The sequence below is a fragment of the Condylura cristata genome, unplaced genomic scaffold, assembly GCF_000260355.1.
Source record: "Condylura cristata isolate star-nosed mole 26May11 unplaced genomic scaffold, ConCri1.0 scaffold00044, whole genome shotgun sequence".
NCBI lineage: Eukaryota > Metazoa > Chordata > Mammalia > Eulipotyphla > Talpidae > Condylura > Condylura cristata.
Genome location: NW_004567145.1, coordinates 808,238 through 824,420, shown reverse-complemented (window position 1 = coordinate 824,420; position 16,183 = coordinate 808,238). Strand labels below are relative to the sequence as shown.

General features: G+C 35.1%; 1 protein-coding gene across 1 annotated transcript in view; it reads left to right on the top strand.

Annotated features, from left to right (window-relative positions):
* Position 1: 1 nt before the first annotated feature.
* The window catches only part of ZPBP (zona pellucida binding protein), a gene marked incomplete at its 5' end in the record, with an annotated part of 157,299 nt that continues 141,117 nt past the window's right edge, over positions 2–16,183 (top strand). Inside the window, 3 exons of the mRNA XM_004694483.2 lie at positions 2–74; positions 2,113–2,193; positions 14,762–14,887. Of these exons, the coding sequence (XP_004694540.1) occupies positions 2–74; positions 2,113–2,193; positions 14,762–14,887 (280 nt within the window). The remainder of the gene's footprint in view (positions 75–2,112; positions 2,194–14,761; positions 14,888–16,183) is intronic.

Here is a 16,183-nt window from a genome sequence, read left to right as displayed (position 1 = left end):
CGTGGGCTCCGGGCTCTGCCCGGCCGCGCTCGTCCTCCTGCTCTCCGCCTGTGTAGTGCGGGCGCCCCCGCCAGGTGAGGTGCCGGCGCCGCGGCGGCGGGCTCCAGGGGTTGAGGCGCAGAGAATGGTTTTTTGCGTCACGTGCATTCGCTGGTCTGAAGCACTGTCCTCACTCACTGCGCCCGTCACGGAGAGGTTTATACACGGAGGAACTGAAATTTATTTGGGGAAGCAAGTGACAGGTGAAATTAATAACAATAGGCAGAAGATACAAAGACACCCACGTTCAAGTTATACAGTTAAATTGGTTGCCAATAGCCCTCCGAAATCAGTCCGTGGGACACTGGCCAGCTTTCCGTCTCACTGTGTGAGAGCTGATGTGCTTGTAAATCTGTATTTCGAGAGTAGATAGCGCACTGATTTGGAATTATCGGTTGTCATGGAGCGCCGCCTCTTGGTTTTAGCTCTGAAATTCAGGAAAGGTTAGGATTTGGAAGTTTTCCAATGCCAGTTGTTTCTTTGTATCTAGAGAAACAAAAATGTTTGCTCATCTTGTTTTCAAGCTGTATTTAAAATAGTGAAGAAACAGAGAAGTGAGAGTTTAAACTGTTGCTATTTAATTGGGCTGTGCTCCATTTTTTGGCTTTAAATGTTAGACTCAAAATTAATTGTAAATAACCTCCTAGGATTGAACAAGAAGTACACAAACGATTTGTTCAAAATACTTTTTCTTTTTTTTAATAAGGAGGGTGGGAAAGGAAGCCCTCCTAATGTGTAAATATACAAGTGGATGAGGAAAACAGAAAGAAATAGTGTACTAGAAGATTCCAAGATAGGCACAGTCTAGGCATAAGTAGTCCGAAGATCATTCTAATGTAACTAGAGAATGGCTGATGTGCTTCAGGAGACGGAAGCTTCTAGGCCGGGGGCCATATACTAGATATGATAGTATGTAGGCGTTGTGTGTGCCTTGACTTTTGATCCAATAAGATCAGATCTGAGTATGTAAGAAAAAGAATAAACTTATTAAGCACTGAATAATAAGGGCTGATATTTATATTATAATTAATATTTTATACAGTATTCAGTTACTATAATAACTCTTTAAGTCTGGAATTTAATTCCGTTTTGCAGATGAGAAAACAAGCAGGTAGAGTTTAAAGTGATTTTTCTAAAGTCAGTAGCAGAGTTAGGATTTAAAGTAAGGTCTTCTCAGTTTTAGTACTTTACTCTTTTATTTGTGTTGTACTCTCTCTGATAAAGGTTATTTGGATGTTTGGTTGATTGCGTTTTTTCTGCTGCCCCTCTCTGTGCACATTAACATTTGCTCACTCAACAATGACAGAAAACTGTCATCATAGATCATGTTTTACAATTATTTAATATTTTTTTGTGTGCTGTGCATAGTGCTTGGTATTGTTTTTTAACAAGTTAATGTAAACATGGATTTAATTATAATCTAATTAGGGAAAATTACACATGCATAAAGAACTTGATACAGTATAGAGTGTTAGAGGAGCTATTGTTGTAAGGTAAGAATGATAAGAACAAAGTTTGGAAGAGGTGGACCTTGAAGGGCCAGAGATAGGGTCTTTTAAAAAGAGAGAGTGCTGCCCTCCCTGGTGGCGCAGCAGATTAAAGCACAGCACTAAGAAGCTTAAGCCATTTCTGCATGAGTTCGATCCCCGCCTGCCCCAGAGGAGATCCACATGGCACCGCAGACCTCTCCTGGCCCACCGGCTGCTCCCCTCAGCAGTGTACTTCGTCGATCTGCCTGTTCTGCTCCCCACTCTGTCTCTGGTGAATCCTCTCACCTTCTGCATCTCTGGCCTGTACCTGGGGTATTCTGTGTGAATAAATAAATCTTTAAAAAAAAAAAGAGAGAGAGAGTGTATTCTGGAGGCAAGATATAATAGGCAGAAGCAGGGACTAATTTAATTTAATTGGGGCATATGAGGGAATTAGTTGAGACAGAGATACTTAATGTCAAATGGGATTGATTTATGATTCTCTCCTTCAAACAAAGTTAAATATGCTATAATATTATACTACTTCTAGATCTTGGAATTTCTACTAAGGGAATTTGCTAATCATTTATTTTTGTTTTGACAGTTGGATATTTGGTTCGATTCCCAAGAGCTTTTCACTTGACCCAAGATACAGTGAAAATAGTGGGATCATCAACTTTTCCAGGTATTGATAGATTTAAGAAAGTAATTAATACTTGCCTAAATTTTTATCATTCTTGTGCAGAATGCTACTGTTCCCTACTTATGTTAGTCTCTTGTAAGTCCCGTTTTCCTCTATGAAAATGGATTAAAGATGTTTTCATGTTGTTACATTCATCCAGGTTTAATTTTGTTTGTTATAAATGATTTCGTGTACAAAAATTAATTTCTGAGTTATCAAATTAAAGTCTTTCTCTTGTTATTACATAGTAGCTAGCTATAAAAATAATTGTATGCAGTTCAGACATGTTTAAACTTTTTCCAAATAATATCTGTATAACATCAAGATTAATTAGATTGGATTAATGAGATAGGGTTAGTAAGATTAGATCAGATTGATTAATATATCAATAAGATTTTGCAGTCATATGAAACATAACTGCACATATATTTTATTAAAATAAGTCCATATGCCTTAAAATTTCCCCTCCAAATATATAATCCAGTGTTTTTTAGAATATTGAAAATATTGAAATATTTTAGAATATTGAATATTTTAGAAATCTTATATCAGCACTGTGTGATTTCACAGCACTATCACCATTTCAATAAGAAAATCAGTACCCATTAAGCAATCAGTCTCCCAATTCCTGAAAACCTCTGATCTACGTTTTGTCTCTGTTAACCTGTACATTTAATTTTAGTGGAATCACAAATATGAATTTGTGTCTGACTTCTTTCACATATTTTGAGGTTCACTCCCGTTATAGAATGTATCAGTACTTTGTTTGCTTATAGAATATGTCACTACTTCTTTATATGGTTGAATAATATTCCATTGTATGCATATATACAACATTTTGTATTTTCATCAATTGAAATTCTCATTTTCTTGACTATTATGAAGGAGCCATATTTTTATGAATATTCCCGGATAAATTTCTGTTTTAATTCTTTTAGGTATGTACCTGGGGTAAAATTACTAAACCATGTGCTGAATCAGTAACTTCCAAACTATTATTAAAACAATCTGCAGTATTCTGTTTTCTCATCAGCAGTGTGTAAGGATTAAATCTAATATCTTTGCTAATTATCTTTGCTAATTACCGTTGCTAATTATAGCCATCATGGTATATGTGGAGTAGATACATTGTGGTTTTGATTTGCATTTCCATGATGACTAATGATGTTGCGCTTCTTTTCATATGCTTTGTATCCATATGGATAACTTGCTTGCTAAAATGCCTTGACTAATGATGTTGAGCTTCTTTTCATATGCTTTGTATCCATATGGATAACTTGCTTGCTAAAATGCCTGTTCAAATTCTCTACCCATTTTTAAATTAGCTTGTCTTCTTTTTTTTAAAGATTTGTTTACTTATGCTTACAGAACTGGGTTATAGGTAAAGGTGCAGGGGTGGTGAGAGGATTCACCAGAGACAGAGTGGGGAGCAGAACAGGCAGATTGAAAAAGTACCCTGCTGAGGGGAACAGCTGGCTGGTCAGAAGAGTTCTGCGATGCCATGTGGGTCAGCTCCCTGGCCTGGGGCTGAACTTGTGCTGCAGTGGCTTCAGAGAGCTTCATAATGTTGTTCCACTAGGGGGAGCTCTGTCTTTTCTTTCTTTTTTTTTTTTTTTGAGTTGGTGAAATTTTCCATACACTAAAATCTTTATCAGATATTTGATTTGTGATATTTTTCTTGAATTTTGTGGATTGTGTTTTCAGTGTTTAGTAGTAACCTTAAAATCACACATTTTAAACTTTGATAAAGTCTAGTTTCTACTTTTTTCATGAGTACTCATGATTAGGTGTCATACTAAAAAAAATTGCCTGATAAACAGTAACACATATTTCTTTTTGTCTTCCTTACATGAATTTCATAGTTTTAGCCCTTAAATGTAGATTTTTTTTTTTAAGATTTATTTATTTGTACATACAGAACTGGGGTACAGGCCAGAGGCTCAGGGGCGGTGAGAGGATTCAACAGAGACAGCATGGGTAACAGAACTGCTGAGGGGAGCAGTGGGTGGGTCAGGAGAGGTCTGCCACGCCATGTGGTCACCTCCGGGGAAGGCGGGAATCGAACTCATGTGGAAGCGGCTTTAGATTCTCAGTGCTGTGCTTTAACCCACTGCGCCACCAGGGAGGGCCTTAAGATTTATTTTTATTTATGATTATAAGAACTGAGGGACAATCAGAGGTGTTGGTATTGGAGGGTTAAGAAGATTCACTTGAGATAGAGTAGGGAGCAGAACAGTTAGATCTACTGAAATGCACTGCTAAGGGGAGCAGTTGGGGAGACAGGGAATGTCTGATGAGCCCTGTGGATCACCTCCCTGGCCAGGGATCCAACTCATCCAGCAGTAGCTGCAGATATCTTGATGTCATTAGCTGCAGATATCTTGATGTCATTGACTTTAGCCCCCAATGTAGATCTCTCATCCATTCTGAATTATTTGAATTTATATTGAATTTTATATGGTGTAAGGTAGTGGTAAAACTTAATTCTTTTTCATGAGAATATCCAGTCATTTCAGCACCATTTATGTATTCAAAAAGGTTTTCTTCTCTATTTAATTCTTCGAATACCCTTGTTGAAAATTCATCATTAATTATAAATATACTGGTTTATTGTTTCTGGATTCTAAATTCTATTCCATTGTTCTACATATTTGCCCTAATATATATGTTGTCTTGATTACATAGCTTTATAGTAAGTTTTAAAATGAATCCTTCAAAATTGTTCTTTTTAAACTCGTTTCGGCTATTCTTGGTCCCTTGCAATTTCACATAAATTTTAGAATTAGCTTATCAATTTCCACACAAAAGCCTATTGATATTTTTATAAGGGTTAAATTGAATCTGAAGATCATTTAGAAGTATTACTACCTTAACAATATTAATTCTTCCATTTATAAACATAGAGTAACTTTTCATTTAGTTAGATCCTTTTTTTAGTTACCCTCAATAATGTTTTGTAATTTTCATTGTGCAAGAATTGTACTTTTTTGTTATTCATATATATTTTATTAAAATTCTGAATTTTTTTATGTTATTACAAATGGAGTGGTTTTCTTAATTTTGGTTTGGATTGCATTTTTATATTGGGTAAAAATAAAATTGAATTTTACAGGCTGATTTTGTATCCTGATAGCTGCTGAATAATTTATTTACTCCATGTTTTTGGAGGAGGGGTGATTTATTTCTTAGACTTTTCTAATATTGTGTTATATCATATATAGGATCACCTCACCTCATCTGCAGACAGCTTTATTTCTCCTTTTCCATCCTGATGCCATTTTTTTTTTTTTCTTACCAGTTGCTCTGGTTAGAAGTTCAATTCTGTGTTATTAACAACAGATATTCTTGTCTCCTTCCTTATCTAAACAGTAGGGAAAGATTTTATTTTTCACCTTTATAATTTTAAATATGAACCTTCTATATAGTTGCCCTTTAAATACTGAGAAAGTTCCTTGTGTTCCTAATTTGTGTTATTACTGTAAAAGGATTCTGGATTTCATCAGATGCTTTTTCTAAATATATTAAGATGATCGTGTGTTTTTTTCCTTTATTAACTGATTTTTGTATTTGAACTAGCCTTGCATTCCTTGATATAAATTCCGCTTGGTTGTTATATATTTAGCTGCTAATATTTGAGGATATTCATAAGGAAAATTGGCCTGTAATTTCATTGTGATGTGCTTGTCTTATCATCTGATTTTGATTTTAGTGTAATAGTGCTTTTACAATATTAGCCGGGATGGGTTTTGCCCACTTTTACTTTTTAGAAGAGCTTGTGAGTGACTACTGGTAATTCTATTTTACTTGCTTGGGAAAAAAAAACCACAGTTAAATTCGCCTCACTGGGATTTTCTTTGTGGGAAGTTTTTTGATTGCTAATTTGATAACTATAGTTTACCTATATTTAGGTTTTCTATTTCATTTTATTTTCTGATGAGGAATAAGCTACTTACTTTATTGAACATTATGTTTACATTATGAGTTGTTTTTCCCACTATTTTTATTTATTTATTTATTTATTTATTTATTTTTTTAGGATTTTGACAGTTTGATTGTGATGTCTCAGTGTGAATCTCTTTGAATTTTATCCTGGTAGGACTTCACTTAGTTTCTTGGGTGTGTAGACTTGTATTTTTTTTATTAACCTTGGAAAAATTTTGCCTTTGTTTCTTCATATATTATTTCTTCCCTTTCTGCTCTTCCATGGGTCTTTCTTTGTGAATATACCAGTATGTTTGGTGGTTTTGAAACCAAGCAAAGTCAGAGGAAACAGTAAGCCCTCACTTGCATACTGCACAACATGACTTAAAAGAAAAACGACATAATACATTTATGAGGAGTGTGTAAAGGGGAAGTAGAGAGAGAAAGGGACGGAGAGAGAGCGCTGAGGGAGAGAGAGCGAGCATGTATGTGCAAGAATGAAAACGTGGAGGCTGATCTTAAGCTAGATACAGTCTTTCCTACCCTAGAGTATCAGTGGTTCAGAGGCAGGCATCTAAGCAGGAGTCAGTCAGCCTTTTGAGCAAGTTAGCTGGGACTGGCCATGTGGAAGAAGGCACTGAACACTGAACAGGAATAGAACATTGGGACTGGACATGTGGTAGAGAACAGAAGTTGGTCCACCGATCAGATGCAACTGTATGCTAATGCCCATCAATTCCCTTCCACTGCCAACCTATTTCTCACCCTTTTAAAATCTTCATGAGCATTTTGTTACCCCCCCAGCTCTCAACCTTTGTTGTTCAGGAAGCTAGGAGGAATTGAGCCTGGAGAGCTCCAAAATCTATCTTTAGCATCACCCTCACTGCCTTGGAGTTTATTAGTTCCAGCCACCTTGGGGTAGTAGGGCAGGAGAAGGTGTTCAGACTGGTGGCAGGTCCACCCACTGAACTGATCTGGTGCAGACCAGACTGGCACATCTTGAGAGCACAGGGGCCACTCACTGGCGCCCAATTAACTTCTGGGCACATCATACCAGCTCTCACAGTGTCCTGCCCAGTGCTAGCAGTGGTGGATCAAACAGTTATGGTGTTCTGGTGTGAACACTACAGAACCTGTAGTGTTCCTGCCTGTCATCAACCTATTCAAGCAATTTGTGATTGTGTGCATGGTGGCATAGAGTATCCCAGTAGGCTACAGCAGGACAGGTGGTAGTGATGGCCAGTGTGGTCCAGAGGTCTGGCAGCTATCCACAGAATCTGGAAGCCACAGAGCAGGGATAGGCAAAGCAGCTGCCCTCATTAGACAGACTTGGAAAATAACTCTTCTAACAGCTTCTCATAGTGTTCTTTGTTCTTTATTCACTTACTTGTTTTGATTTGGTTTATCAGGTTGGGTAGTTCCAAACTGATCTATTCTTAAATTTCTAATAGTCTTTCCTGCTTAATTGATTTGTTGTTGCTTTTGTATAGTGAATTTTTCATTTCATTTATGGTAGCTTTATTAAATTTTTAAAGATTTTTTTATTTATGCACATAAAAACTGGGGTACAGGCCAGAGGTATGGGGGGGGTGAGAGGGTTCACCAGAGACAGAAACAGAACACTGTGTATATCTGACTGATATACACTGCTGAGGGGAGCAGTGGAAGGAACAGGAGCAGTCTGCTGTCCTATGTGGGTCAGCTCAGTGACTGGGGATCGAACCTGCACTATAGTGGCTGTCAGTAGCTTCATAGTGCTGTGCTTTAACACCTTGTGACTCCAGGGAGGGCCCTATTGTAGTTTTAAATCTACTATTTGTATACTTTCTGAGTATTAATATTATTTTTTTATTTTTTGTATAGGAAAACTGGGGTGTATGCTGGAGGTGCAGGGGTAAGAGGATTATCAGAAACTGAGTGGGGAGAAAAACAGGCACAGTTACTGAAAAACACTGCTGAAGAGAGCAGTGGGCGAGACAGTGAAGGTCTACTGTGCCATATGTGGGCCAGCTCCCTGGCTGGGGATCGAACTCAGGTTATAGCAATGAGAGAACTCACAATTAACTCCTAGATCACCAAGGAGACCCTTATTGATATTCTTTATTTGAAATTTTGAACTCATACTTTTCTGAGGTACTTTAGATATAGTTTCTTTGGTTATATTTAAGGTAACTGATTCAGACTGTTGGTCCAGTCAATCCAACCTTTGGTCTTTATCAAGCACCATTTCTATTGTTTCCTTTCTTTTATTTTCATGCCTATGGCTGTACTTTCATGGTTTTTGTAATTTGGGCTTTTTAGTATAATGTAGCTACTTTGGGAATCATGTATTCCCTTCTTTACACTATATGATGGTATTATCATTTGTTTGGTTAGTGAATTTTCTGAACTAACTGCAAAGTATGAGTTTGTTATGTATAGTCACTGAATTATCTATTTCATTGGTTTAGTTAAACTGATAAGATTCCACTATCTGGAACCAGTCTTTTAAGGGTCTTCTAAACATGGTATGACATATTTTAATATTTAACAGTTGACTACTTTACCTTTTACTTTCTGCCTTGTGGACTCTCCATTAGGCCTCTCAGACTTTACTGAGTATGCTCAGTCTCTGGGCTAAGCCCTGCCCAGAGCATGTTCATGCTTTTTACTGTCAGATGAATAAATCAGAACTTTTATAAGGGCTTAGTGACATGTGACTCTCCAGCTCTTAAGCATATTTTTTTTTTACCCCAACTGTTAGTACTGATCAAACAGATACAAAGTTAAGTGATAGCCTTTAATTATTTTTGACAAATACTCTTGGGAAAAATGATTTTTACAGAGTTGTGCTCCACGTCTGGTGTAGGGGATCTTCCAGGAAACTGCCAGAGGTCAAATAATGAGTGTTCTCTAGGAAGCAGGTGTTAAAGGTGTTCTCACTGTTTATCCCTGTAGTGGCTTGCAGGCTGCTGGTAGGCTTGTTCTTATTTATTGATTTATTTTTGATTTTTAAATATTTACTTTTTCTTATGTCTTTGTTAATTTGTGATAGTATTTAATTTCTATCCTGTGATGTGTTTTCTGAAGTTCTCCTGCCACCATAGTACTCATGATCCATCACCACAACCCCTTCTTCTCTTTCCTTCCCTGTTTTAATTCACAGACTGCTGGTTCTTAACTGTGATTGAGTGCTGTTTGTTATCAAGGCTACTTGCAGCGCTGGGGAGGGGACAGGAGGTAGGACAAATTAAAACAATGTAAGTGTACAGTTCTCATCAAGAGCGGACTTCTAATGGTGCTCTGTCTTGATTGAATATATATTAAGTCAGAAATGCATTTAATACACCTATCCTATCAAATTTATCCATAGCTTTGCCCAGTCTAGTTTAAATGTGCTAAGAACAATTACATTGGCTTTTAGTCAGACAGTTATTTTGATTTTAATCTGAAAGAGTGGTTATTTTCCTCCTCTATCCAGAAACAGGAGACATAGCTGAGCATTTTATAGATATGATGGTATGTGGAAAGCATAGTATCTCCAAGTGATGACAACATAGTACCCTGTAGAGTAGTACTAGTTGTTTCCCCTCATGATCACTTGACTGACAGTTGTGGCTCGCTGCCTCTGCCCAGCATCATGACAGAGTATTGTAACACATATTGTTAGCCTGGCAAACAGAATTCAGAATTCAAAATTTGAACTGCATTTCTATTGACTGCATATCAGTTTTCATCACCTTAAGGTTGAGAATTGTAAGTTGCACCATCATATGTTGAGGACCTTTGTAGTTTGTTAGATCTACTAGATCCAAGTGTACCATAGTCTGTGTAGTGTAAACAACAGAAACTTAATTGTTTTACAATTCTGGAGGCTAGCAATCCAATCAAGAAGGCATGTTTGGTTCCTTCAGAAGGGTGAAGGTGAAGGATCTTTTGTAATTATCCTTTCTTGGCTTAAGAAAGCCACCTCTTCCCATGCCTCTATAGCTCAGTATCCAAATTTCCTTCTTTTATAAGGACACCGGTCATACTGGGTTTAGACCCATTTTGATGAAGTCATTTTAATTTACTTCTGCTCACCACATTCTGAAGTACCATCTGAATTTGGATGGGGGTATAATTCAAACCATTACATCAAGATTAAGCTGTTTTTTCTTGAATAAATTTTTCCTGGATCACTGTTTTTAATTTCCGGAGTTCTTAAAATATTCATTTTGACAATATCTGTCACGTTTTCATTACTTTATGGAGATAATATTTGATGTTCTTTACCCTGCCAATGACATTGACATTTAACTTTTATCACAACTTTTTTTTAAAAAGGTTAAATTTTTTATACCTAAAATATGGAAGATAACTATAACTACTTTAAATTACTTTATTTTATTGGATATGGTTAACTTTTTATTTTTTAAGATTTATTTTTATTTATTTATGCATACAAAAACTGGGGTATAGGCCAGAGGTGCATAAGGGCAACTGAACTCATGAGAGACTGAGTGGGGAGCAGAACAGGAAGATCTACTGAAATACACTACTGAGGAGGAGCAGCAGACGACATAGGAAAGGTCTGCAATGCCCTATGGTTTAGCTCTCTGGTCTGGATTGATGCCACAGTGGCAGGCGATAGCTTGGTATTGTTGAGACTACCCCTGAACCTCCAGGGAGGCCCTGATTAAATTTTTAAAAGTGGATTGACATTCCAGTTCAAAATGCATTTCTTACATCATTGTGAAGTAGATTACTCTGTGATATTTAGCTAGCTGTAGTACCAGAAAATGCTGACTGCCTGATTTTTTTCCTGCTTGCTTGGAATTTCTTTCGTATCTTCTGTCATGCAAAGTACAAACAACGCCTATATGTCTGCATTTTTCTATTAGGTGATCCTGTTTTTTAACTTGTTTACCATCTTCTCATTTATTTGTTGGCTTTCTGTTTCATTCACTTATGTATCCATTCATTCACTTAACACTTGTCTTGGACTTTTAGGTCATTCCAGTGATTTTTCTAGCATGTGGTTAAATACCACTTTTGTGTATTTCTGTTTCTTTTCATATCTGCTCAAAACTTTTCTGGGTTTAGCAGTAGAAATTAATCATTATAGAGCCCAAAAAATTCTTCAACATGGTTTCACCAAGTTATACTCCCACCAGTATGCTCAATAGAATGAATTATTACCCAACATTCCAGTTTTTGCTTAGCTGAAATTTAAATTACCTATGCCTGTAATCTCATTGCTGTTTTCAAAAGAAGTTGCTTTCATATGAAAACTATTCTAGTTTCTAAACTCTTTATTATGAATATCTTCCCTGAGATTTCTTTAGTGCAAATATCTTCTCCTAGATTTCAGATTGATTTTGCCATTTATTCTTTTAAATGTGCTCATAATGCTCACTTTGCCAGTGTAGCATAGCATTGAATGAAAATTGTTGAACTATAAGGAATTTAAATTTTTCTTAATGTTTCTGCTTTTTGCATTAAAAGAATCCTTCCTCTTATGCTGCAGAATGGAACAATGTATGAATCACAATGTTGTAAACCAGTGTCAGCTGATATGAGTTAAATAAAGGATCATTCGATGTCCCGAAGGCCTGGTTATCTTTTCACATTTTATTAATTTATCCTCAGATCTTCATTATGAAATTTGGTTTTATGTGTGGTGAGAACTATTAGTGTAATTTCAACATTTATTTATTTACATTGTTTTAAACATGAGTTTTTAATCTGTATTTTCTAGTAATTTAAGTTGCACTGTTCTCTCTTTCTGTGTGTATTTAAGATTTATTTATTGATGCATACAGACTGGGGTACAGCCAGAGGTGTAGGGGTGGTGAGGGGATTCATCAGAGACAGAGTGGAGAGCAGAGCAGGTTGACTGACAAAGTACACAGCTGAGGGGAGCAGCGGGTGGGTCAGGAGAGGTTTGCCAGACCATGTGAGTCACCTCTAGGGCGGGGATCGAACTCATGCTGAAGTGGCTTTAGTTTCTTAGTGCTGTGCTTTAACCCGCTGCGCCACCAGGGAGGGCCCTGTTCTGTATATATTTTTATATGTGTCTGTTTTTTTACCCCCTTAGGCTCACCATTCTTTGTCCCTATAAGAGGTCATTTTATTGTAATTGGATAGCTTTGTAATTTATGTTATTACTATTGAATAATGCTAGTCCCCTTTGTTTCCTTTTTAGAGACATTTATCAATCTTTAACTTTCCAAATACATTTTAATTTGGTATCCAAGTGTTTCACAAAACATTCTTCTGGGGTTTTGCTTATATATGGGAGTATTGATATAAACATGAGTATAAATTGATAACTTCAAAGTTATTGTTGGAGTCTGACACCCTGTTGATTATGGCATTGTGGTCTAATTTTATAGCATTTGCTATAATCTGAACATTTTCTCCATTATGGTCTTATTTAATTGTACATTAATACCTTTTCATTGTTCTATAAATTTTATCTTCTTTCTTGTTACATGACCTAATGCATTATTGTTGACATAGGGAAATATTTACTTTTGTATGTTGATCTTATATTGAGAAGAGTGAATATAAGGATTCACTTATATTTTCTATGGTTTAAATATAGAAAGGGGTTTATGGGACTGAAGGAAGGGCATAGTTGTGGATTGGGATACTTTGTCTGTCAAAGCCAAAGTAGAAAAAGGCTACTTGGGCTGAGTTTTCAAAGGTGAGGAGGCATTTATTTACCACCCTTCCCAAAGTATGGATATGTATATATGCACACACGCACATATGTAAAACCACAAAGGATGGTGCATTGTGCTACTCTGGAGGTGGGAGTTAAGGAGGAAAAGGATCTGAAAAGATGTAATGACATATATATATAAAGGTTAGCTCATGGTGAAGGCCAGTTGGTAATGCCAAGGAGAGTCAATTTTATGAAATAAACATTTACTAAAGAATTTGGGCAAAAGATGAAATTTAAACTGAGGTCAGTAGGAAAGAGATAAGACAATGACTAATAAGAAAAAAAGCAGAAGGGAATATAACAGATTGAATGGAACAAAAGTCTTTTCTTTGGAAAAATTAAAAGACAATCTTTTGGTAAATGTTTTATGAGAGGATAATGAAAGTCAAACAATGTTATGAGTAAATAGATGGTGAAATATACAAATCAGAACTCAGTATTTTGAATAACTTCATGTTAATATACTTGAATAATGTAAGTGATAAATTTGTAAAATAGACTTGATTAAATTACTCAGTAGACTAAAAAATTGATTAAGTACACCTGATTGCCTTTTACTCCCCCAAGTCTATCCCAAAGTACTGGACTATATAAATATTTAAAGACAAAATCATTTTACATGTCCTTTCAAAGAAAATTTATAAGAGAAAATGTGCCCAATACATTTTATTTGACTAAATTGTAACTTTAATTTACAGTTTCTAATTAGGAAAGGAGAAAGGAAGGTATAAGGAAATTAGACATTTTATATTTATAAATATAGTTGTTAGTATTTCAGGAAGATATTTATAAATTGATTTGAACAATGTTTAAATAAGATAAAATGACTAGCATTATTCTAGGAAGGCAATCTAGTTATATGACTTATTCCATTAAAGTATTAAAGAATAAAAATACTAAATGGTCTCCTTAAGCAATATAGGAAAAAAAATTGTTAACGTTCAACGTTAATTTATAATAAAGACAACTAACCAAGTCTATGTGGGACTTTCTTAACCTAGAGAAGTATCTCTGTCTGAAAGCCATGTTCAGTAGACATCATGTATGTTGGAATTTTAGAGATAGTTTCTTTAAAGTTAAGAAGAATTTTGATTCTCAAAAATAGTTTGATTTTACTGTATTACAGAATTATTTGTATTTGGTGAATCACTGAAGAGTTGTCATATAGTTGTTAGAACCTTTTGTAAACATTTGTGAGTAAATTAAAAGCAACTGAATATTTACTGTATTACTAAAAACTACTATTTTTGCTTGTTTAATGGCCAGGTTTCTTTAAATTACAAAGCAAAATATTAAAAAAAAAGTCTCATTATTAAAATTACTCAAAACATGTATTGAGGCACAGCAAACCTCTCTTGCTTTGCCGGCCGCTCCCCTCAGCATTGTACTTTGTCAATCTGCCTTTTCTGACCCCACTCTGTCTCTGGTGAACCCTCTAACCACACCTGCAACTCTGAGTGTACCCCAGTTCTGTATGCATAAATAAAATAAACCTTAAAAAAAGTATTGATTTAATTGTTATATATTAATCAAATTTTTAATAAAGAATTCAGTACATTTTGTTCATCACTAAATTATGTATTATTCATCTAAGAGTATATCCTGTCAGTTTCTTTGAAGTTTGGAATTTTTGAAAAAAATGAAATCTGATTATAGAATGACCTTAATATTTTGTAACTTGAAATAATATTCTGAGAATAAAATAAGTTAATATATATGAACTCAGAATAAAAACATCAATGCTTTATGCTCAGGTTGAGATATATTCAAATGTTCCAATGAAATACATATGCTTAATTTTGAAAATGCCAATGAAATTTAGTTCTTATTAAGTAAGAGCAATGCTCCAGTGGAAAACTTACAAAGACTTATAATAACTCAAGCTACAAAAATGTAAGGCATAATAGTGTGTTAAGAAAGAGAAAGTATTACTGGAATGTTTTAATGTTATATTTTCAGTGAACGTGTATGTTATGCTCCATCAAAGGAGTCCACATGTGTTATGTGTTACCCAACGGCTACGAAATACTGAATTGATAGACCCATCATTCCAATGGCATGGGCCAAAAGGAAAAGTTATTTCAGGTAGGATTTTGTTTCAGTTATTTTAGTTGAATATTTGTTTTGATTTACCTGAAATATACTCAGAATACAAATATGTATTATGTGCATTTATCCATTTTCTTGTTTTTCTTTTGATTTCCTTTAGAGTTAGACTATAATCCATGTTAAAAAGGAGAATCTAGTAGTGTAGTTAGAATGACCCTTTTTTTAATAAATTTTGAGTTAGAAACATACTTTGTGATTGAGCCATTTGGAGAGTTCTCCAAACATCCTTAAAAAAAAAAAAAACACATGAATTTTTTTTGATGCATATATTTAAAAAAAATTTATTATAATAGTTTATTTTTGTATCATTTTATGCCTTTTTCCATCTCAGTTGTAATCCCTGTGGACTTCCCATCACAAATTCACCTGTGCACCCCCATTCCCCACTCCACCCCTGTAAAATGTCACTGGTATATAGTTGTTCATTATTATTATTATTTTCTCCCCTGGTCCTTTATACTCCTGTTATTAGTAAAACCATCTGATATTTTTCTTTTTCTTTCTGGCTTATTTCACTAAGCATGATCCCTTCCAGCTCCATCCATGTTGCTGTAAAAAGCATGTGTTTATCTTTCTTGATTGCCGAGTAATATTATATTGAAAAACACACAACTTTTAAGGTTAAAGTAATCTTAGTTACCTCACTTAGACTTTTGTTAGTAAAATATGTATGAAGAAGTAAAAATGATTTTGGCATTAAAAATTCAAATTAACATTTTGAGCTATAGATTAATTAATACAGTTTTGTTTGTGGAAACGATGACAATCTTGAGATTATTGTTACAATTTTATATATTTTGATCTTATATTTATCTGCACCAAATTCTGATCATACAATATAGATTGTATGTGAATTTAACCCAAATATGTTTAGCCCAAACCCATTTTGAAAATAAATGATTAAATGTATCATTAGCTATTTGAATATAACATCTTACTTTTAAATATAGTGTATGCTTTTCATAGTGACTGTATTAATATATTGATGTTGGGTTTCCCTATCACCAAGTCACCCATGTGCCATCACCATAGTACTATGCACTTCACCCCACCCCCCGTTTTTGATCCCATTCCCCACTCCACCCCCGCAAAATGTCTCTGGTATATGGGTGTTCATTATTCATATTATTTTCTCGCCTGGTACATTATACTTCTGCTATGAGCAAAACCATCCAGTATTTTTCTTTTTCTTTCTGGCTTGTCTCACTAGCATGATCTTTTCCAGTTCCATCCAAGTTGCTGCAAAACACATGTGTTTCTTTTTTTTTTTTT